General features: G+C 39.5%; 1 protein-coding gene across 2 annotated transcripts in view; it reads right to left on the reverse strand.

The window, feature by feature from the left end:
* Positions 1–25,582, reverse strand: part of Tmem117 (transmembrane protein 117) — a 448,299-nt gene that overhangs the window by 199,102 nt on the left and 223,615 nt on the right. For both annotated transcript variants that reach the window (XM_028869295.2, XM_028869296.2), the window contains one exon: positions 14,688–14,787. In XM_028869295.2, the coding sequence (XP_028725128.1) occupies positions 14,688–14,787 (100 nt within the window). The remainder of the gene's footprint in view (positions 1–14,687; positions 14,788–25,582) is intronic.

Raw genomic sequence — 25,582 nt, forward strand, 5'->3', positions numbered from 1 at the left:
TTTATGAACACCTTTCCAAGGAGGATTTGATGGGAGCTAAACCTGGAATATCAACCTATAAGGAAGAGATAAGTACACGCCCCGCATCCATGCCATGAAGACTCTAAAGTCTCAGAATTCTGGATCTTTATAAAGCAACCATCATCCTGGAGACCCTCTACTAGTACTTTACAAATGAGGAGATTCAGTAACTCTGCAACTTCTCCTACATGCTTCCTGCTTCCTGGAATGCTGCCTATCTCCCACATGGCAGCCATCTCAAACTGGCAGATTCTGTTCAAAGGTCCGAGGCATAAGCAACCTGCAGGCCTCATAGTGGAAGACCAGGCAGACACACTTACAAGAAAGTACTGTGAAGTGTATCCAACATGAAACAGGCTGGAAGATGGAGAGATGGCAGACACAAGTCCAGTACCCAGAATGACCATGGTGGCTCACAGCCATCTGTACCTCCAGTTCTAAGGGATGCAGCAGCCTCTATTCTGACCTCCAAGAGCACCAGCCATGCATGTGGTGTGCATACATACATCAGGCAAAACACTAACACATAATAAAACATACAAACCTAAATAACCAGTTTTCAAAAGTTGGGTGGGCTGGGTCAATAGGAGAATTCCACTTGGGGAGTACCTGTTGATGCAGATGGTAGTCAGGTCATCAAAGTTGAGGATTACTTGAGACTGGAAAAATGTAAAGGCAGAAAATTCTTTTGAAATGGCATAGAACAGAGGTCTCTCTCTGCTGTGCTGGGGGCCAGAAATATGCTAACATTAGATCCTACTTGGCATTAAGAGTATTTGGGTGTTACACTAAATTTAAAGTGTCTTTGCAGGGAATATGATCCAACATCGTTCCCCCATCTCATCTCACAGCAAAAGCTTCACAGTTTTATTCCATCAGCCTAATCTAGATGGTAACTGAATCTGCAACTCAGGAAATATTGTTTATGCAAAATTATCCCAGAAAGCCACTGTTAGGTGTTCAATTTTTACAACAGAATGAGGACTTAGATACCGAAGGATGGTTTGAACAGAACTCAGCACTCGAGGACAGTAAATCCTACGGACGGGAAGCATCTCCCAACTGGAACATGCTGTGAAGGGCTGGCTTGGACATGTTACTTATTCAGTACAATGCCATGCGCACACTCTCAGTCATCCCATGGAATTCCAAAGACACACAATCTACATTTGTTAAAGGAATAACGTGATGAATGAGAGACCTTCAATTAAGTTTTAGAATACTAACAGTCTATAATGCCACAGCATGAAAATTTGATGTATTTAAAAGTTATGCATAGAGACAGTGTATTTGATGAGTTTTATCACATAAAAATCTTTTGAATAGAGTCAAAATAGGGTATCAGGAGATACTGAGAGAATAACACCAAAGTGTCTACTAAATGTGGATTCCTTAACATTTTACAGTCCTGAATCTCATGGGTGTCTTCAGGTCAGAGTCAACAAGAGGAATCACTAGCTTCAAAAATGCAGGACTGGCAATAAAGACCCTGACACTCAGCTAGTACAGGTCCCACAAGCATTTATTCTTCTTTTTTAAAGGTTTCTACATAATCAGAATTGAACTATTTATAGATATCTAGCATTTTATTGGGCTAAGAGTGGTTTGTTGCTAACTTTCATTTTTTTAATTCTCATGTTTTAAAAAAGTCTATACATTCAGCTGCCAAAGAGAGTATTCCATTAATTCTATCATCATCAATGCCAAATAGAAATTGAGATAATTATAACATAAACCAGGCCAAAAAAAAAAGTGCTCAGATCTCTAGAATTGTAAGCTTTCATTTTTCTTCCATAGCTACAGATTCACTTTATCCTTTATGGTGTATTTTAAAACCTGAAGAGACGTACTGTTCTTTTCAATGAAAACAATGGCTTCTCTCCAGGTTTCGTCTCAAGCACATAGCCCATCTGGGCATCACTTTTCATATATCCTCTGGTCAGGTGTCAAAGCAAGAATGATTTGGAACTTTTTATTTGGCGCACATGGTGTCCTAACCTTCCTTTCGGCTCAAGTCTATAGCATCAAAGAAACGACTGAAGTGGACTTTATCTTCTGTTTTAATTGATGCCTTCAGAAGTGGGAGCAGTATTTATTTGATGTTGCACTGGACTATAAGCAATCACAATGCAAACTTAATTGACTCCTCATCTGTAGCATATTGTGCTCAAAGTGACTTAAGATGTTTTGTAGAGCCACTTGGTAGACTACTAAAGAACAGGGCATTGGGCCGACATCTAGAATACCCTTAACATGTTTCAGCAGCCCGGGAACAAAAGGAAGTTCATTATTTTCTATTGACCTTCAGAAAAATACTATCAGAAAAGGTTACTTATTATCTACATAGTTTTAGTGGACTCTTCCTTATGGCTGTGGGCACGGTCAAATGGTGGCATGCTTGCCTGACTTGCTTGAGTCTCTGGGTTTTGACCCTTCACACCACAAACAGAAGGAGAATAGAGGACAAAGAGGAGGAGAGAGAGGAAGGGATTAAAGACAGAGAGGGAGGGAGACCGAGAGAGAGCTCCCTTAACCAGTTCTTATCGTAATTCACTCAAATACTCTTGCAACCTGATGTAATAGCTTTTATAAGGCAATAACAGCAAAACCTAAGCACAAAGCACTTCATTGCTATAAATTTCCTTTTGATGTTTATAGAACATTTAACTACAAGTGCAGCATACTCTATGAGCATAAAAATCTTAAGTACTCCCCAAATCCTTGGGGCAAACAATTGCCAAAGGATAGCAATTTCACATAAACAGAACACTTAGCACTTAAATACCTAGGAACTGTAACATCTATCTTAAGTAAAGTCAGTCAGTATAAAACCTTAACTCCCTTCCAGTCCTGGAGAAAATATACTTTGCACCACATTTGTCAAAGGGAACCAGAAGGAATAGCTGAACTGCACAATGTGGAAGAGTAATGGTTTGAATACATGTTATGGTAGCATCACTTTGTGCCTGGGGAAGATGCCCAATCTGCTGTTGCTGGTTGATGATGAAATTCACCCTATTTAATGGACAGGCTAGCAGAAAACAATAACTCAAATGCTGCTTTATACCATGTTGTATTAAAATCTACTGCAAAATAATCCCCCCAAACTAGGTTGTGAGGGTAGTGCAGTAGTTGAAATCATTCAAAATCTGGAACCATACTGCCTGGGTTCAAAGTAAATTTCCGCACTGAATATCCATGTGGCATGGTGAAGGGGTAAGATACCCTCCCTAAGCTCAGTGTCTGTTCAGGGTTACTTAGTGGGAAAGCACATATATGTAAAGTCAATGAGGTAATGAAGTGAGCACCAGTTAAGTATTAGTTAAGATTAGAACTAAGAGGACGAGGAGGAGGAGGAAGAGAAACATGTGACTCTTTTGTAGTACTTTGAGTGATGGATCATTACTCTCATCATTCTTTTTATCTTTTCTTTAACACATTCTCTCATCCAAAGTACTTCCCAATGTGTATTTATGTGTATATGTGTAGAATAACATATGCGATATGGTATTTAATGTACCTGTATTTCTATTATAAATATATTACAGCACATGTAATATAGAATCATATTAGTATTTGTATAGTATGGTTACATGTAAGCCTTATTTTATGTGTGCATATGTGTATGGATATATTCACCTGTAAATGTTATTTTGAACAGATGCAATATACAGTTATAATAATATAAATCACCATGTAATGAACTACTCCAAATAATAAATGGCATGCTTGAAGTGATGCTAAGCCAGGTTAAGGGTTGAAGAAATGAATGGAAAGGACCTCTAACTATTTATTAAATAACAAAGGAATTTTTAAATTTAAAAAAATTGTTAATTTTAAATATTAAATTTTTTAACTAATTTTTAAAAGTTCTAATCTGCACTAATACTAATAACTTGACCTCATTTCATTACACTACCAATCTCAGAAGGACAAATCAGATAGCATTGCCCCCTGGCATTTAATCAAACTCTTTCAGGTAAATGATGGACAAATGGTATTTTAATAGGCACAGAACATTATGGCAGGAAAGTCATGGGACTGTGTGGACAAAGGGGGCACATGTCCTGAGGAAGAATAAACCAAGCAATAGAAATAAATTAAAACATAACTAAAGAATCTAACACTGAGTGGCCACTGGAATAGGAAAAAAAAGAATAAGCCCTGCCTGTGGTGGTGATGTCTGTCTATAAGAAATGTCCTCATTGTCTCTCAAGTTCACTGTGCTTCAGTCCAGGGTCATTTCCTAAGTAGTTTCCATGCTTTAGTATAGAATATTCATACATTTTTAGAAAATGAATATAATTAAATATAATACATTTTTTACATACTATGAATTTTTTACATTTTGGTGGAGATGCTAATATTAGAAGACTAATAGCAAAAGCCATACTTCCTGCTTCTATTATTAAACATCTAGACATTATATTACATTTCTTAAACTAAGGAATCCTTTCTCAAATGTCATACTCTATTTATACTTTTCCAAATCCAACAGTTCTGAAAATTAAAAGACCCTTGAATCCATTTGTGACGCTATCTGAGGTTAGACCCTCCTGACTTATTAATTTTTTAGTGAGAATTTATTATTTTGAAGAACCCTGAAATAAAACGCTAAAAAATTTACAGTGGCATTAAAATATTTATGCATGCTAAAGCAAAATGACCACACCTGATTCCCAATATATTTCCTAAAGAACAGAAAAGAAATATACAAAATAATTGCTTCCTCACACTCTTTAGTTCCATCAAATGATCAAACTGCCAGTGTTGGAAGGGTTTTGTTGTTGCTGTGTTATTTTGATTGAAAATATAGGCAGCAGGGAACTTGGGGTGTGTCTGTATGATGGTCTAGGATGGTGCTCTGTCTAGATCATCTACCCTTTCCAGAGTATGGCAGATTCCTGGTGGGCCTCTATGAGATCACATGACTACATCTCTGCTCCCTTCTTCCCTTTCTCCCTCCTGTTTCTCTTTTTGATTGCCCATGAAGAACACTTCAATTGTTGGAATATAGTCCAAGAATGGAGACCTGTGAGACTTGTAAATGCTTGTAAGAAAACAAGACAAGAGTCTTGTGACCTCAGTTTCTTCAAAACCCTGGAATTGTTCATGCCCCTCCCAGGTATAGCAGAGAAGAGTGAATTTACTTCAGCTGATGTTATCCATATGCCTACACGACATGTTTTTGCCAGGTGTGGCTTATCCTTGTGACGTATACTTTCTCAGGTGGCCTTTCTCAACCCCCAGAGTGTAAATTGTCTGAAGCTCTGAATGAAGTTGGCTATTGCATGAGACTTTAGTCTCTCTCATTTTCCTGAACCTCATCACCCAGGTTCACACCACCAACTAGAGCAGTAAACATTCAATAAGCCATGTACCCCCGATTTCCCTAACATGTGACTCCCCCTATGGACTCTCACATAAATAAAGAAACTTTATGGAAATGTGGTAAATTACATAATTAAATGTTTGAGCCAGTTTCCATCTTCAATGTATAAAATAATGAAACGCAGCACACAAATTGTCCAAACATGGCATTAGCTTGTTAGGAAGGACACTAAGTCTATGGAAGTAGTTCCAATGCCTAGGTGGAGAGAGCAGAGGGGAAATGCAGGTTAACGTTCCCAGGGACCAGCTGCTCCTGGGCACAGCTCCAGTGGTTAAACATCTGGCTTACACCCTTTCATTTGTCAGATCTGCTTGTTCACTGAATTCGTTCATTCTGTTCTTCTACGCCGCATTTCACAGTTTAAATTCTCTTCTATTATAAAATTCAATGAATTTGTAATTGCTGCTTGAAAATTAAATTATGCTTTTTACTTTGTCATTTTGAAAAATCAGTGAAAGAGAAATAGAAACCTGGCATCCATCACAATATGAATTGTCAAGATCAGTTCCAGAGAGAATAACAAGCTAGACTTGATGTTGGTTATTTTCCAGGTACTGCTCATTGATAAATCTGGCCCTTTCAGAACAGACCATAATGCAGTAATAGACCAAAAAACTTATTTTTCTTTTGTGTGTATGGGTGTTTTAGAGTATGCATGTATGTCTGTGTACCACATGAATGCAGTCCCCATGGAGGCCAAAAGAGGACATTAGATCCCCAGGGACTGGAGCTATAGATGGTTGTGAGGCACCATGTGGTTGCTGAGAATTGAACCTGGGTCCTCTGGAAGAGCAGCCAGTGCTCTTAAGCATGAACTTATCTCTCTAGCCCCTATACTAGAAAAAAATAATAACTAAAGATACTTATTATTTTGGTGAAATGAAAATCACACATTCCTTCATCCTTTCCTTCCTTAGTATGCAACAAGCATAGACAATTAAAATCTTACCATATTTTAGATGTTTATATACATGTAATTATAAATTTTATTTCATGTTTTCTATATTTAAATTGAAATAGACCTGTATTTATTTGCTTTTTTTTATTTATTTTACATACCAACCATGGTTTCTCCTCCCTCCTCTCCTCCCATCCCCTCCTCCCACCTCCTTTCTACTCCCCCCTCATCCACTCCTCAGAAAGAGGCAGGCCTCCCATGGGAGTCAACAAAGCATGGTATATCAAGTTGAGGCAGGACTCAGTCCCTCCCCACTGCATCAAGGCTAAACAAGGCATCCCACCATAGGGAATAAGTTACCAAAAGTCAGCTCATACACCAGGGACAGGTCCTGGTCCCACTGCTGGGGGCCCACACACAGACCAAGCTACACAACTGTCTCCCACATGCCAAGGGCCTAAATCAGTCCCATGCAGGTTCCCTTGCTATTGAAGACCTGCATTTTAAAACACTTCAGAAATATTTCCTCCTCCAGTTTCGTTCTCTAAACATTAACTTAGAATAAGAAATCAAGCCGGGCGGTGGTGGTGGAGGCCTTTAATCCCAGCACTTGGGAGACAGAGCCAGGTGGATCTCTGTGAGTTCGAGGCCAGCCTGGTCTCCAAAGCGAGTTCCAGGAAAGGCGCAAAGCTACACAGAGAAACCCTGTCTCGAAAAACCAAAAAAAAAAAAAAAAAGAAAGAAAGAAAAGAAATCAAGCAGGGAGCAGCTTTTAAGTCTATGTCTCCAGCGAAGCTTAACCAATTCCCTCTCTTAAGTATTATTCTCTCCTTGCTCAAGTGACTTAAGAGACAGATCTCAATCCAACTGCCTTCTTCCTACAGCTGGGAGCAGGACATGGACCGACAAGAATGATCACTCAAGGAACCCATAGGTAGAGTCTGCATGACTCCATTTTTGCTTTATACACTTGCCCTTTACATGACCATTCAGGAAGAATTCCACTGATAATCCATTACTTCCATTCAGGGCTCATCGTAACGGAAATACATTCAGCAAATACACAGCCTGACGAAAGGGCTGTGGGAAAGGAAGGAAGCAGGGCTGGCACCGAAGGTCCCTGAGCAGCTCAGCTGTCTTCCCTCCACATCCTCCCAACAATCCAGGGCGGCCACCGCGGGGTGGCCACAAAACTGAACTAGGAAAAAAAATGAAACAGTACTTACACTCTCCTATGACTGTATATTCCTTCAAAAATAAGTGTTCATGTAACCCAGGCTTGTCTGGGACTTGTTCTACAGCAGAAGATGGCCATGAACTGCTGAGCTTCCTGCTTCCATCTCCAGAGTACCATAATGCAGGTGTGTGTCACCATGCCTGGCTTCAATAAACACTTCTTTTTTTTAATATTTTTCTTTGAAAATTTCCAACATGTATATAATACATCCTTTTTTTTCATTTTCAAAATGTTTTCTTTATTCTTGGAGAAATTCATACAATTTACTTTGATTCTATTCATTCTTCCTCCCAACTTCTCCCAGATCCTCCCCCATCTCTCTACCCACCCAATTTCATGTTCCTTCTTACTTTAAAAAAATAAAAAAGCAACACAAAATATGGAGTCAGTTTGCATTCGCTGACTACTTCTGAGCATGGGGCCTGCCTTGTACAGTGGTCGATATACCCATTGCCACGACACTGAAGAAAACTCACCTTCCTTCTCCCACTGGCTCTCAAACACCCATAGCTCCTTGAACAGGGTGGGAGTTCATGCCCACTTTATATGAGGATCATGTCCACATCTCAATCCCTCTCTCCAACTTCCCTGGGTCCCCCCAGACACATCTCCCTCCCAACCTCTTGCTCTCTTTCAAAAAAAAATTATACCCCATTGAGTCTAATCAGCGATGCCTGGAAATGCACAGGTGTGAAGTCACACACTGAGGACAACCTATCAGTGGTGATGTCCTCAGAGAAAAGTGGCTCTCCTCTCCCCCACCAGCTCTTCAGCCAGAAGTGGGTCACAGAAGCTCCTCCCCACCCCATGCTACAATTCTTACCAACCTTGAGCTTGGACAGGTGACCACAACTGCTCAACTAGTTCATGAGTACAAGAACCATGAACAACAACATGGCATGTCCGGAGGACAGTGTTTCACAGCACTCGTCCACGTGCTTTGGCTCTTACATCCTTTCCACTGCTTCTTCTGCAATGTGCCCTGAGCCTCAGTGAATATTCTCAAGCACCTATTTGATGTCTTGTTCCATGCTGAGAGCTAGGAACACAAATGTGGACCTATTGACGTTACCTGCTCCCTTCAAGAAGCTTCTAGTTGAGAAAGGCAGTGTTCATACCTTATGATTAAAAAGATAGTTTTAATAATAATAATATAATATAAATATTAACTACAAAATTCAGAGTTTCTGAGAAAGTAGAAAATGTAACAGGACAGACAGGAAAGAAGGTAACAATGACAACTATCATTCACATATTTAGATAGCTGATATAATACTTATATATAAAGCAAGCATAGTTAAAATAGAGAAGTAAACTGTTCCTAAAAAAATACACTTCATCCTTACTAGTATGCTTTCACAGTGCTTGAAGGTTCTTCACATGCTACTAGAGGAGAAAGGTAATCAATGGTTTTACCCAGCCATGATGCTGCACACTACAACAATGACTAGCCTAGCAAGACATGCCCACTGGTATATACTGGCATGAATTTTATGAGAATAACCAACTATCTTCTTATTTTTCAAGGTCTGGTCATATGTTTGTTACTCTTAAAGACTTATTTTTGACTGAACTCAGACTTAGAAGTAGGAGTTCTCAGAGGGACAGCCTACATCTCTTGGCAATCTGTTGTTGGCATTTTTCTTTGGCTTCCTTCATTCTCTTGGCCAACAGTTTAACATATTCTGCACCTTGTTTCTCTTAGTGTGTGTTTTTCTACAGAGCAATACATCAGCATGTGTGTTGCAGGACATAAGGAATAACAGGATGCTGAATCTGGGGCACTCTGGTCCTGGGGTTGGGCCCTTTCTACCTTCTGTGTTTAATGGCCCTCTGAAAGCTTATTGGTGGATATCATCTTCCTCAGGGAGACTGAAAAGATTTAGGACTCTGATAGCTCTTTTAGGACTCAACAGCTGAGGCACAGTAGCATCTGTCAGTCCAGGAATATTCTTCTTTCCTTAATTTATAATAACCAACTTGAGAAAACTCAATGCATCCTGAAACAGACTTGCCTGCTCTCTCTCTCTCTCTCTCTCTCTCTCTCTCTCTCTCTCTCTCTCTCTCTCTCTCTCTCTCTCCAGTTCTACTTTGTCTTTAATAAAACTGGCCCTTACTTAACAGCAGGTACCATGGGTCTAGATACCTTGCTTCATGAGAAAACCTTGCTTTTTGTTCTCACCATGATTTTGGACCTCATCCCTTCTGCTCTTCACCCAGAGCATCTGAAGCTACCTCTGTGCACATGCACTTCTTGTGGAAAGTATAGAATTTGCACTCATCATTCACTTCCATGAGTTCCTGGCAGCCAGGGGCTGGGAAGGAGTGTTCAACTTCATCATGATATTGCCAACCACCTAGGAGGTACCATGAAAAGAACCCAACTACTTTCTGATTTGATTAAAGGCCCAATCCACAATACTGAACTCATGCCTGATACCATTAACTGGGCCAAAAACCTGTGGTTGGCTAGGTCACAGGCCTTGGGGAGGCTGTAATAGAATTATTCTGCTAGAGAGGTGTAGGATTAAACTGCTCCCCAAGTTCTTACCTTTATACCCAAAGATCAGTGCATCTCTCAACCTCAGCAGAGGAGGTTCTTTCTGCAGCAGATGGTGATTAACACAGAGACCCACACAGGTGGTGTGCAGAGAATAAGGGACTATGGAGCACTCAGTTCTAAATAGGACATCTATGTCATACCAGGCTACCCTGAAAGGCTCAGGGATCACAGCGGGAAAGGGTAGAGGAAGATTAAAAGACCCAAAGGTAATAGATGTCTGAAGCAAAACAGAATTTGCCACACATGACAGCACCACAGCACAAGTGAACCCAAAAGGCTGGGACTGAATGTAAAGGCCTGTATAGGAGCAAGCCAACTGAAATCCAGCATGGATCAGGGAGGGAGTCCTGAGGTCCCTCTTGGTTCAAGGAGCTATTGGCAATGGGTGGCTGCTAGGGGAGAGAGAGTCAGTTTTCCTTGGGGATGCTAAGTAGATGCCATGGGTTTTATGTTTTGTCTTGTTAAAAAAAAAAAAAAAAAAAAAAAAAAAGCACATGAAGTTGGGAGAAGTGTTGGGGGCATAGAGGAGAAATTCAGGGGAAGGAGGAGGTTGACTGTTCAAAACATATTGCATGCGTGTATGAAATTGTCAAATGACAATAAAGAAATAAAACCTTTTTTTCTAAAATCGTATTCTTGCTCAAGCTGCAACAGATGTCATTAAGGAAATGTAACACTTTGATTTCTTGTAACATTCCAAATGCAGTGGCTGCATTTTACTAACCCAGGGGCATTTCTACATGTAGATATTGAATAAAAATCTCTAGGTCTAAAGAACGTTCAAGAAAGCATAGCATTAAAGCCAAACACGGTGTTACACAAGATGGCACTGTAACTATTGGAAATATCGGTAAAGTTAACGGAGAGATGACCAAGTTGTTTTAATGTATCTGTGATATCACTTCAGGGAAGAATCTTTCCAACTCCCTTCGTTGCCACATGCAAATGAATGCCTAGTCTTATTGTAACTACTCTGCATTGCTATCCCCAGGAGGCCTGCTCTTTTTTGAAGGGAAATGGAGAAGAAGCAATCTGGGGAAGCAGGAGGAAATGGGGAGGGACCTGAAGCGAAGGGAAAGTGGCCAGGATGTAATATACGAGAGAATAAATTTTTAAAAAATGAATGCCCACAAGCAAGCCCAGGAGCAGCACGTCAAGGCCATACATTCAGAGGGACATGAAGAGCAGCTGGCTTTTAGAATGGAGGGCTGCTTTTGTGACAGTGCACACACAACTGCCCCCACCAAGCATGGCTCACCGTCACCTCTTCTGTACCTTCCTCCTTACTTCACAAGAACCTCCAGCCCTCTCAGTGCCATGAATCATGCTATTCACTGCCAGAAGAGAAAAAGCAAAGAGGAGAGGATGCAGCAGGGGTTGGGGAAAGGAAATGGTTTGCTGAAGATAAAAAGCAGGCGCCTCTTCCCTCTGGTGGGAAATGAAAAGCCGAGGCCACATGATGATCTCCACAGAAACCTGGCCACCTTCGGCCTCAGGGGAGGCTGAACAGGGCATGGAAAAAGCTGGAGTCATGAGCTAGATCACTCAACAGCACAGAACAGTGGACACAAGGAAACTGTAGGTCAAGATAGCCAGTGTTTCCGCTTTACACAGATGTCTTCAGGACACAGTTCTTCTTTGCTCCTATAAACGGCAACAGTGCAGCGCAGTGCTGGATCATAATGCTCATCACTTTATGCATTTCTTCTATTTAAAATAAAAAAGCTATTTAACAGACAACAAGAAAATGATAAAGTTCACAACGCTTTGCATACATTTTTTCCTACACACCCGGATCTACCAGGACATAGCTGGACACTCAGTCATGTGAGGGCCAGGGGTATTTCACAGAATGTTGGAGATAACTCTTGTCTTTGAATCAAATCAGTCCTGATAGCCTTTGTAAAGCATGGGAAATTTTAGAATTATTTCCAGAAAAGGAAACTCCTTTGCTGTAGAAATGCATGAAGGGTTAATTTATGACTGTTAATGTAAAAAGTCACTTGCTTCTCCCTGAAGGTCACCTTCATCATTCATATTCATTCCATACTGAGAATTCTATGCACTCGAAGGTCAACGCTACCTGAGACTCCTCTCATGAGGAAAAATATTATTTTTTAAAGCGTTATCAATGCACACATATGTAGGCATATAAATATTTATTGGAAAGTTACAGCCCAGTCAATGAATAGGAGGGGAAATAGAAACTGCGTTCTGGGAATCCTCCCTGTGTGGCTGTGTTTGCAGAGCAGGAGCTTACATTTACTTTGCCATTTCTACCTGAGTCTAGCGGGGAAAGGTCAATGTTTCACAGAGCATAAGCAGAAAGAGACCTCGAGCTCTGCCCCAGTTTACTGAAAGGAAGAGAGAAGTGGCCCTTGGGATTCAAGTCTACATTGGGTGGTTAAGCCTAAAACATACTTTTCCTCATTGTTAATCCTTTCCTAGCTTTCCAATAAAGCAGCAATCTATAGAAGAGGGAAAAAACAGGTTAGCAGGTAGGCACAGGAGGCACAAAGGGAGCCGACATTAACCTATGAAGCTGAGTTAGAGCTTGAGAAAAAGACAGGATCACAGGCTATACCAGAGTCCACAGGCTACACCAGAGTCTTTGTGTTCCCCTTACCCATGTAAAAAGGCAGGCATATACAGGATTGGAAATACACCCAGAAAGAATGAAAGGTCAAAGTGACACCCTACACACTCATGTGAAGGGGCCTAAACCAGTGGGCTTTGCTTTTCAGATGGAAAACACACGGAGGCAGAGCTCTAGATGGAATGGGCTAGGAGTGCCACAGTGAGGATGTTTGGAGTTGGGTAGAAACAGGTCGTAGACAAACAACGATGTCACAGTGAAGACAGCAAATGCCTTACATATCAAATGCTGGCACGTGCTTCCAGTCTACAGAATGATTTTTCTAAGTCTGTTATCCTGTTTGCTTCTGCCTTGACTTTTGTCAAGAACAAAACCGGGAAGTGGTGGGCCACGCCACCCGCCTACCTCACCACTGATAATGTGAGGGCAACTCCAAACAATCTGCACCCAGGCCTGGGATAGATACTGTGGGATGCGCTACATGCGCTTCCACTAAGGGCCAGGAAGTCCGGGCATCATGGGGCTTGGATCAGTGACCTGCCCTACAGCCACTCAATGGACCAGACCCAGGCAAGCAATACCACTGCACCAGTGAGGCTCACACATTTGCCACATACTTTAGCACGTGAAGTCCTATCCAGGGTCACACACTTCATATTTACAGAAAACACATCACAAAAATAGAAAGTATTAAATCCATTTGAGCAATGTGCAGACCAGGCCTCTGTGCAGTGTATCTTATTTCTCAAAGGTCAAACCATGAGTGTCAAGGTCAGAGAGTCCTCGTTTCTGAAACCATGATCCAGTTCTCACTTCTATTTAATTTAGGAGATTCAAGGTAAAATCACAATCACAATTAATGTAGAATTTTCTCAAAAGCTATCATCCCAAATTTGAAGTATATTATTTTCTAGTATATGTACTTCCTTATGAGTCAATTTTCCTAATGGAAATGAACAATCTTGATATGATGTAGCCTGGGCTCTATGAGTAGCTTATTCTGACCACTATTTTCAGTCATTCAAAGTAAATCATTTTTAAATGAATTTGAGTTTTCATGTAAGTGTGTTGGGCATGTGTGTACACATGCAAGTGAACATAAAAAGATAGACTTACATGAGATCTTCAGGAACACTGTCTACCTCCTTTGAAGTAGAGTCTCTCATAGGTTGCCCAAGCCAAAGTGGTCAGCCCTATTTCCGTGTACATGTAGGCAACAGTAGGTTGTGTATACATGTATACATAACAATAATAAATCTAGAAGTCATTAACTCAAAAGGAGAATATAGGCATAGGTGTGGGAGGAGTCAGAGTGAGGAGAAGAAAATGGAACTGATGCAAGTATGGAGCGCCTATATGAAATTATCAAAAGATATATATAAAAAAATAGACATCAGAACTCTTAGTTACCAGTAAGTTACTGGTTCGATGGGGAAAACAAATTTAGAGACCACCTAAAGGTTTCAGATGGTCTTCTGAGACAGGCCAGACTGCATTCGTTATCTGACAACTGTATGTGTCAAAACAATGGTGTCCAAAAAATCCTTTAGAATTTCACAGGGAGGACTTTTTCATTATGAAGCATGTACATGTTTGTATTATCAGATATACATCTGTATATATTCATACACACACATACATATGTGAATACACACACACACACACACACACACACACACACACACACACACATACACACACACACTACATATCTCCTAGAGGAGATCCATCATCAATATTATGATTGCATTGGCTGTTTTCTGAATACTACAGATATTGAATATAATCTCTAGACTAATCTATGTTTAAAAATCCAATCTGTACAAAAAATAAGCAATTAGTTTTCAACACTGATATATATTTATGAATGTGTGCTTTTAAAACATTAAGTAATTGTTTTCCTATAACACCTTTCCAACATTATGAATAGGCCTTCCATCTGACATTTGTTCAAACTGAGAAAAGATGAAGTTTTCTTACCATCCAGGCTGTGACAAAGTCCCCCATCCAGGTCCCTACGGCAGCTAGTTTCATGAAACTTTCATTGCGGATGCCCATATAGTCCGTAATGATATATGCTCTGTGGAAACAAACACAAGACATTGCTCAGACTCAGAGAGCTGTCTAGTCAATGCTTCCCAATGCAGCCCAATGCAGCCGCACACTTTCCGCTCTCAACAAACTCCCTAACTATCACCTCACCACATTTGTTTATACATTTACAAAGGCAAGAGAGAGAGCTCAGTGGGTGTTTGGGTCAGTTTTGATTAGATTTGAATACTGATTGGAAATATAGCCATTGCCATGTGCTGTTCATCTTTGAATTGCAAGACTGACATCAGCTCTTGAACATTTGAACAGAAATACTCAGCAAAGGCCTCATTTCACACTCACTCAAGTGTGAGCGGATCTGAAACAATTCCTGACAGAGAGCTTGAGAGGAAAGATGTGTTCTGTCAAGTTAGAATCAGTGGAAAGGTGCTGGGCAGGGCCTCAGCTGTATCACAGCGGGATAATGTTCAGAATACTGTCAAGTTTTAAGAAAGACATCTGCACAGTGAACTAATGCAAAATTTAATTCAAATATATATGATTTCAATTACTACTGAAGCAATAACCAGACTGTTTAATGCATTGCTTTAGTTTTATTTAGCTAATTTTTATTTGGTTGTAATAACATAAACTCATAATCTTTCCAACTGAGGGAGAGACAGTTGTTGGGACAGTGACATCAGGGGTAAACCCACGCTGTCTTGAAAGAAGCACTCCCTTTTCTATTTTCCCATGTTAAAATTTTTACTAATTATTACTTTCTCATGTCTCTAGGGAAACTGAGCCAATCAATATCATATGACTAAATAAATAATTGCTGGGAATCAAATCTCTTTCTCCCATTTTTCTTAACTCTAAGATTTTCCATGCTGTTTATTTTAATTTCAATTGTATTCCTCTTCCCAGGAATGATGATACCAAATAATCTACAGTATTGGTAAACCTGCTTCTTCTTGGATTAGTCTCAGGTAGATAACAGCGTATTTGTGGTTTATCTGCTGAAATTTTTAAAGTAGCATTTTGAAATTGCTGAATTGAAAACCATCTTTAATTTGGTTATTTTAACTTCCTGGAGTTCTTTTCAATAGTTCTAGTGCCATTGCTTTACAAAAAAAAGTATCTAAATAGTTTTAAAAAAACAACAACAATATCTTATACTCAAAATAATTCTTTTTCTGCAAATTTCATTCAACTTTGTTGGAAAGTCTGGAAATGTGTTGAGTTCTCATGCAAAACTTGTAGCTTTTGATTGAATTTTCATATTAGGTGAGGAAGTATAGCGACAAGAATTTACATGTTCACAGTTTGCAGTTTAAGCAGAGCATATCCATCAACTTCCATCTAGTTAGAGTGACATGTTTTACTATTTGCATTTTACAGATATTGAATCAACAGCAAGAGTTCTGCAACTTGTTCTAAGTAAGCATTTCACAAATGAGTAGGGATAGAATTTAAATATCCCTGCCTCTCATATAAAAGCTCTTAACCATTATTCTATACCTTTCTCCTACAAGTATTAATGGAGATGTAAAAACATGAAGAAAATCTATTTTGTCCTTTAGTAAGCAATGAAGATGTAAAGCCCCTGAAGATGAATCAGAGTAAGAAGTCAACATTAGCATTAGCCACTACTCAGAGCTACCACCATGCACTAGAAACCCACTGCTTTGGGCTCACCAACCTGAGTACTTCCAGCTGGAAGCTCCCAAGTGAATTTGCACAGTTTGCTGTTACCCAGTTCAGCATCACCATCCCTGAATAGCTCTGGGGCAATGAAATCCATGCACTATGGAGTATCAGCTTTGGCAACTGTCCAGCATTGTCAATATTAATACCTGCCCATTTTACCAACGAGTTAAAATCATTATGTACTTCAGGGTACATTGAGTGTGTGTGTGTGTGTGTGTGTGTGTGTGTGTGTGTGTGTGTGTGTGTGAGAGAGAGAGAGAGAGAGAGAGAGAGAGAGAGAGAGAGAGAGAGAGAGACAGAGACAGAGACAAAGACAAAGACAGAGAAAGGGAATGCATTTATTTTGTTTCAGTGCATGGCCTGAATATACTTGCAACAGATCAATAATTCAGTCAAGAAAAACCATAATAAATGTAAGGTTTAAAAAGTTTTTAAGCCAGGCAGTGGTGGTGCATACCTTTAATCCCAGCACTCAGGAGGCAGAGGCAGGTGAATGATGTGGAATAACCTTTTTGTACACTGTGAAGATGTGTCTTTGCTAAGGCACCTATTATTGGCTTAATAAAAAGCTAAATGGCCATTAGATAGGCAAGAGGCATAGGTGAGAGTACCAGACACAGGGAATGCTGGGAAGAAGAAAGGTGGGGTCTCAAGGAGACACCAGGACTCGGAGGAGGCAACATGGGCAGTAAAGAGTAAAGATAGTAAAGCCATGAGGCAGAAAGTATATTAATAGAAATTGGTTAATTTAAATTATAAGAGCTAGCTAGTAACAAGCCTAGGTTATCAGCTGAGCTTTTACAATTAATAAGAAGTATCCCTGTGGTTATTTGGGAGCTGGCTGGTTGGACATAAAAATCTGCCTACAGGCAAATCTCTGAGTTTAAGGCCAGCCCGGTCTATAGAGTGAGTTCTATGATAGCCAGGAATACACATAAAACCCCTGCCTCACAAAAACAAACAAAAAATTAATTAAGTTAAAAATATTAAGCCCTCTACAATCTGCTGAAATATATCAGAGTTAATTAAACAATGCACACTGAAGAAACTGGTACATCACACTGAAGAAACGCATGGAATGAGTAGGTGTATCTTCCCTGTAGACACTTGTTCATTCTGTACATAGGCAATGAAAAGCTGGGCTTGGCCTAATCATAGAACATCCCCCAGTACTCTGCAGTGAGAATAACAGAAACTTAAAGAGCCACAGTTCTGGTGAGGAAGGAAGAGCTCAGAATAGGACACAACACATAGTTGTTTTGCCTTTCATGTCATCTGTCCCATTCTGAATTTCTTTGGGGAAGTGAACATAAGCTAAGTAGAGTCAAAAATATTGTCCTAAGCTATGCTAAGAAGACTAGTATAGATCACAACTTATTCCAGAGTGCCATCTAAGAAACTATAAAGCCATGAAGAACAAAAGAGAGGGGTGTATCCTTGATGAACATGCAAATCAGCCCTCCCCGTGTCCTTTAAGACAGGTTCACATTGTTCCAGTTCTACTCTTCCAACAGAGAAAGGAATGAGCCCCTTCTGGAAAAGTAAATATAAGCTAGATCCTGTATACATTCTGTACGTGATATTTGCTGGTTATTTAGAAATGAAAAGATAACAAGAAATATGACTACATCACTGAAAATCCGGATTGAAATCATGTTTAAACATAATAGGCTCCAGGACGGTAGGGCAAGGTTTTTGGTTCACTGCTAGTTATCAAGCATCTACAGGACGGCCTGCATATAGCAACTGATCATGTAATATTTGCTTAACTCATAATGACTGGAATATCCATGTTTATATGCCACGGGTAGGTCCACGCGGATTAAACCTTAGGAACATCAACAAAATGGTACTGAATTATGGAAAATTTACACACGGAGGAAGATGTTAGAAACCTTGACTTCTTGGGTGTATTTGTTTTTTCCCAAACTGTATTTCTAGCTCTTCCATTGCAGGACAAGTGTCCCAACTCACCTAGAGTCATATATAATAGGAGATACGGAAACTGTGCTTCCCTGTGACTGTGGGTCTCTACCTGCTGTAATGATACAAAGCAGCACAGTTTATGAAATAGCCAAGAGATTTAAAGGGGAACATAAAAGACATATGAAGACCTGTGATTATTATTACTTTTATTACTTTTGACAAATACTTTACACATGTGCAGACATGACATAAAAACATTCAACTACTTTATTAACTTGCATATCAATTAAGATTAAACCATGTTTCCTTGTTGGGTTCTAAAGGAGAGATAATTCTTTGATTTTTTTTTTCCTTTCAATAATTTTAACTAGATGGGAGATCACTGTAAAAAAAAAAAAAACCTGAAATTGTGGAATTTCATATACTCAGTAGCTAGGAGTAGATTCAGAATTAGTTTTGTTGCTAGAAGGCAATTATAATTTTAGTTCTGTTTGGTGCTACAGTTGATTATTTCAATCATACATCATATGGTATTTGGCTGATATTTCCTCTATTAATAGATCTACAAAATCTTGCAGACGCATCAGCCTTCTGGGTAAAATTCTTAAATTAATTTCTTAGAATCTAACTTCAATTTTTTTTTTCAAATTTTAAGCCAGTCAAACCTATTACAAATATGTGGAGACCACAATATACAGCATTTTGGAAAGCTGAATAACTATCCTAACAGCTCAGCAATAAGAACAGCTAAGGCTACAACATATCTGAAAACCTAGGTGTTCAATGACTGCACTGAATAGGCTCTCGGCTTAACCAAATAGTCAGGTTAACCAAATAAAAGTACACTAAACTGAATTGGCCTTGCAGGTGAGAGTCCTGATCACCAACATTGAAAGTTCCAGTTCCCATCCACCACTTATTTATACTAAATGGGTATAGTCAATGCCAGGTGATTTAGGGGTTGGGTCTCTGAAAGTTTAACAGGAGGCTATAAACATACATCATCAACCCAATACGGATTCATGCTCCACTGCAGATCCATCTGTGGCCAGCTGGATTCATAATGTCACAGCTGTCTCTCCCAGTCATTTTGGGGCAACATAAACAAGATTGGGGGCTTGATACACAAGTAAATCATGGGTAAGGAGTTGACTTAACACTAGCAAAACTCTATGCCAGACAAAGAAACACTTGAAAAAAAAGCTTTAAGTATTCTTAACTTGTTGAAGTAAAAAATTATCAACACACTATGCCAGGAAGTGAGCATGCCTCATTGTATAAGCCTCTTCTAAATCTCTTTATGTCTATAATAAAATGATTAACTGCTGTGGGATGTTCTGTATGTCCTGTGGGAGCCCTTCTTGGGTTCCTTGTGGCGTTACCCAGCAGGTCCGTATAGAGGATGATTAGGACCATGGGCCTGAGTGCAGGTGTTTGAGATGGTCTGCACTTGGCTGTGCTGGGGGATGGTCTGTATGTCAAGTTGTTCTGATTGGTTAATAAATAAAACCTGATCGGCCGTGGCTAGGCAGGCAAGATAGGCGGGACTAGCAGAGAGGAGAAATAAAAGGACACAAAGGCAGAAAGAGACGCTGCTGCAGCCGCCACAATGATCAGAGATGCTGCAGCCGCCGCCATGACCAGAGACACTGCAGCTGCCGCCATGACAAGAAGCATGTGAAGACGCCAGCAAGCCACCAGCCATGTGGCGAGGCATAGATAAAAAGAAATGGTTAATTTAAGGTAAAGGAACAGTTAGCAAGAAGCCTGCCACGGCCATACAGTTTGAAAGCAATATAAGTGTCTGTGTTTACTTGGTTGGGTCTGAGCGGCTGTGGGACTGGTGGGTGGCAGAGATTTGTCCTGACTGTGGGCAAGGCAGGAAAACTCTCAAGCTACAATTAACAGTTTTCAGTCATTTAGTTGATCATCATCCAAGTTAACACACTTTAGTACTGTTGCTCAAAAAAAATCTCATTTTTTAACTATTAAAAGACTTTGGTGAAGCTCAACACACATATAAGGACTTCCTGGCCAGACCACAGCTATGAAGTGATGGATGAATGCTTATGGTCCTGCTATAGATAGTACAGACAGTTGTGTAGAGAACCTGTGAGTGATTGAAAGTGTACCTAGCCCCAACAAGGCTCACTGAGAGCCTGCCAGCTCAAATTGCCCATCATTAGCTTTCTATTCCCTCTTACTTCTATATATAAAACATACATATATCTATCCACCTATACAGTAGGTTTTAATTGACCAAACCCACACATTACATCACTTCTTCCCTCTGTTCCTTACCAAACCTCAGCCTATTCAGCAAACTCCATCTGTGTGAGATACAGCCACCCCATCACAATATCAATCCCTCCTTTGTCTTGACCCTCAGCATACAATTAATCACTAGTTATTTCTGAAGGACTCTCAATTCTCTTCAACTATCTGTCATCACCACTATTGATCTGTCCATAATTATTTCTAATATGACATTAAATAGCCTCCTATTTTCCTAGGATATTTCTCAGTTGTAGATTCTTCATGCCATTATGATGACTCCTGGGGAAGAAATATGTCTCAATGGAGGAGCTAGCGTCACGAGACCAGAAAACAGTTTTGAAATTGCTATGGTTTAGACCTACCTGTGTTGTCTGCAAAGACCCTTGTGTTGAAGACTTAGTCTCTAGACCATAGCACCCCTGGGAGGTGGTGGTGGAACCTTACAAAGCAGTATTTACTAGGATGTCTTGACATCACTAGAGTTATGTCTTTGAGGAAAATGATGGGCTATGAGATGAGCAACTTGGCTCCGTTAAATATGTCTGCCAAGATGGTTTACCTTGACATTAGCCTCTACTTGTTATATACTAAAACATGCACAACTGTGAGTTTTAAAATACATCTTTTCTCATTACAGGCTGCTTATCCCAAGTACTTAACAATAGGAATGGAAAGCTACTGACTCAGCAACCCACCACATGTCCTCAATACCTGGAAAAAAGCTTTCAACATTGATAAAATCATGCACTTTTATTAATATAGCATGATATATATATATATATATATTATATCAGGTGTGCTAATATCACACTGAAATTTATTAATAAGTATAATTAATACATAATGAAAACATTTTAAAAAGTGAATTCCGCCAGGCAGTGGTGGCACACGCCTTTAATCCCAGCACTCGGGAGGTAGAGGCAGGCGGAGCTCTGTGAGTTCGAGGCTAGCCTGGTCTACAAAGCGAGTTCCAGAAAAGACACAAAGCTACACAGAGAAACCCTGTCTCAGAAAAAAAAAAAAAAAAAGGTGAATTCCACACATGCATGCCCATTTTGATTTACTAACACCCATCCACTACCAGTTCTCATGATGGGGCAGTTTAAACATCTTAGTAGATGTTACAAGATTTAATGAAAGATTGTATATGAAAATACTGAGTAAGTTTAAAGCATTGCAAGTATGGAACAAAATTTTCCTTCTCTGGATTTTACTTCATATTACAGGTAAAAAAAGAATATGTTGCTGGGACAACAAGTTCATTTTAAGTAAAAATGTAAAAGGTAGCCAACAGCTGTCTAATTGGACTTCAGGTTCACTCAACAGGAAGAATCACGCCAAGTCCTGTAAACTTAGCCAACTACCCATGACTCGTGAGGCCATGAATCACAGAGGAGAACAGACTGCTGCCATTTTCCTAAGCCAGCATAATTCATAACTGTGTCCTAAATACTTATCCTTATACCCACAGATGAACGTAGCTCTCAACCCTCATCAAAGAAATTTCTTTTTACAGCAGATGGAAACCATTACAGAAATTCACATAGGATCAAAACACAGAACAACTGCCCATGGGGTGCCCTCAGCCCCAGTTAACACAGCACAGTATCTACACTTCAGGCTCAGGAAACCTAGAGGAAGAGGGGGCAGAAAGATTGTAAGAGCCAGATAGCCAGGACGTCTGCTGCAAGCTTGTGTCTTCTATATACAGTGCAGAAGCTCACCCAAGAAATCTCCACAATACAGTGCCTAAACAAGACCTGAACGATGACACCAGTTGACATGGCATTGCGGATGGGGGTGGGGTCCCATGAGATTTCCCCCATCTGGGTGAAAGAGGGAATTAGTCCTTTCTGGTGAGGAGCCCACTAACTGGTGGAGTTACATCCTGTAGGGAGTTGTCAGCCCTAAAAACACGTACACAAGCAACACTAAATGGTCTCAGAAAGTTGTGCTTATATATTTATTCACACACAAACACATTCATATTATTTAAGTAATTTGACACCAGAGGAAAATGAAACTTATATGTGTCTTGTGTGTGTGTGTGTGTGTATGTATGTGTGTGTGTGTGTGTGGTGTGTGTGTGTGTGTGTGTGTGTGTGTGTGTGTGTGTGAATTTTTAGAGATAAGTTTATTTTAAAAAGACAAACCTCTAAACCTGTTTTCATGTTCTCAAATACTGTAGCAGTTTCATACTATCACAAGGTAAAGCATGGATAAAAAGACCCTCTACAGACCACCTTCTCATTTACAGTCATCTTTCATTTTACAATCCCACCAGCAAATCAATCCACCAATTTCCCCACTTCCTGTGACATCCCTTATTGTCCCTGGCCCCATCCTCTCTGCATCTGTAGTGTCATTGTCTACCTTCCTGCTGAGGTTAATAACTCAGGTGCACACTAAGATGTCCCTGCCCTCGCCTCCAAAAGCCACCCCTCTTCCTGGCTCTGTTATAACAGTTAGAATAGATCATTATGTTATACAACTTTCCATAAACATTGGAATTGTTTTCTCATATTGTTTCACTCTCCATGAAACCAGTTCTGCAAAGGTGAAGGACATACATCATTCACCTATGCAGGGGAACTTCTTCATCCAGTATACAGTATGCTTTAGGGTTTACATGAATTAAATAGCTAACTGAGTAAAGTAAGGAAATTAATTATTTAAAGAACCCGACAATAGAGAAAACTGAACATTATACAAAAGAATTGAAGGTGAAACCAAAGGCTCACAATAATATGAGGTAAAATTAAAAGATAACATCAATGATAAATTATGAGCCATGTAATTATGGTATCCTAGCAATGGGAGAGTGAAATATTGCCTCATGTCTACTTCTCTTTTTAAAAGAAAACATTAGAGACCAGAGCATAGTCAAGTCAAAATGAAGAGAATACCATTAACTTTCTGCATTTGCATTTTAGTTGGCTGAGAATAAAAAGGTAAAAATATCATAAGCCTACTAAATTACACTGTTTTTAAAAACATCCTTTAAATGAGATGGTATCAAACATAATTTATTTTTTGAAGATTTTTATTTTTATTTGTTTGTGTGAATGCCTGCATGTGTATTTGTGTACTGTGTACATGTCTAATGTCCATGGAGGCCAGAAGAGAGAGTGGGATACCACGGAACTGGAGTGACAGGTGGCTGGGAGTTGCCAAATGGGTGCTGGGTCTTCTGCAAGAGCAACAAGTACTCTGAATTACTGAGCCATCTCTCCAGTCCCTCGATGCATAATTTAATACATCAATTTGCTGGTATAAGCATTATAAAAAGCCATGTGGTAAAATACATTTATTTAATCCTGTGAGTAAAAGAAAGGAAATTTGCTTTTCTGTCCTTCAGATGAATTGTGCCAAACCTCCTTTGCTGTTTGCACAGATCTGAGATGCTATCCAGGTGAAAAGTAACGCAAATTTTAAGTTTCAGAATTGATGTTTGGAGCCTCTTTCTGGTTATTTTTTCTTCAAGCTTCAAAATCTGTGATTTATTTTGATTCTAAAATTAGCCTGTCTGAGCTATCAATGAACTAAGCACATTCTGTGTTAAATAAGATTCAATGTGTTTAGAAATATTCAAATGAATATATATATATATATATATATATATATATATATATATATATATAGCCATTTCTATTGCTGTAGCGGTAACTTGCAAGCTAAGCCAGAATGCTATTAATTAACTTACTCTGCCTAATGATGCTTTTTCCCCACACATATTAGAAGCTTATGATTATCATAAAGGAGATTTTCCTGTGATTTTGATGCTATTCAAAGCAGAGTATTAAGTAAATTCTGTTTCAATGGATGGTCAATAAAGGTAAGTAATTTTAAAAGGCCAAACTAGATAAGAAGTAGATAAATATAATCAACTTTAGCAGAAACTGCAATTTGTCCACAGATACAATAAAATCAAAAAACTCTGATAAATGAATCTATCACTACCTCGTACAAAAATTTCAAATCCAAGGTATTTACAGTGGTGATTCTTTTCCTGCTGTATGCCTCTCTTTCTCTGCCTTCTCACTGTGAACTCAACAACATTGCTATTCTCATTCTTACTAGTTCCTTTTCATTTCTAGCCCCTATTCTTTTTAGAGTTACACGCATTTATTAACATAGCCAAGCAGTGATTAACTGTAGCATGAATCTTAAAGGTTCTTATTAATAAAATCAATCCCGGAGCCAGGTATTGGGGTCAATACTGGTTGATCAGAGAGACAGAACAAGCCACAGCTATCTCACCTTGCCAATTCCTCAGCTGGTCTTGTCTCCTCAGACTGGAGGCCTCTGAGTCCTCATCCAGAATGGGTCTCAGCTGAATTACTGCTCAAAAGCCTGAATGCTTAACCAGCCAAAATCTTCTAGTTTCTGGTCCTCACGCCTTATATATCTTTTTGCTTTCTACCACCACTCCCTGGGATTAAAGGCTGGCTTTCTGGGATTAAAGGCGTGTGTCACCATGCTTGGCTATTTCCAATGTGGCCTTGAACTCACAGAGATCCAGAGGGATTTCTATCTCTGGAATGCTAGGATTAAAGGTGTGAGTGCCACCATTTTCTAGCCTTTGTATTTAGTGGCTGTCTGTTCTCTCACCCCAGATAAATTTATTAGAGTACACAATATTTTGGGGAACACAATACCACCACAATTAACATTCACATTTACTATGTCACATAATACAAATGTAAAGACAAACTAATTACAACACAATGTATATTCTCTGCATGATCCAAAGTATTTAGTGGCCCCAAAAAACCTCTCTTTAAAATTCAAGCAGCTCATCAAAATTAAAACCATGTTCTATTTAAAATGAAGACATGGTACGTTAGCACAGAGTTAGACTTCAAGCAATACCAGTGCAGGACAGTTTGAAAAATTGCAGGAGGATGTTTGAAGGACACATTTTAAAATAG

This window comes from Peromyscus leucopus, chromosome 20 (assembly GCF_004664715.2).
Source record: "Peromyscus leucopus breed LL Stock chromosome 20, UCI_PerLeu_2.1, whole genome shotgun sequence".
Taxonomy (NCBI): Eukaryota; Metazoa; Chordata; class Mammalia; order Rodentia; family Cricetidae; genus Peromyscus; species Peromyscus leucopus.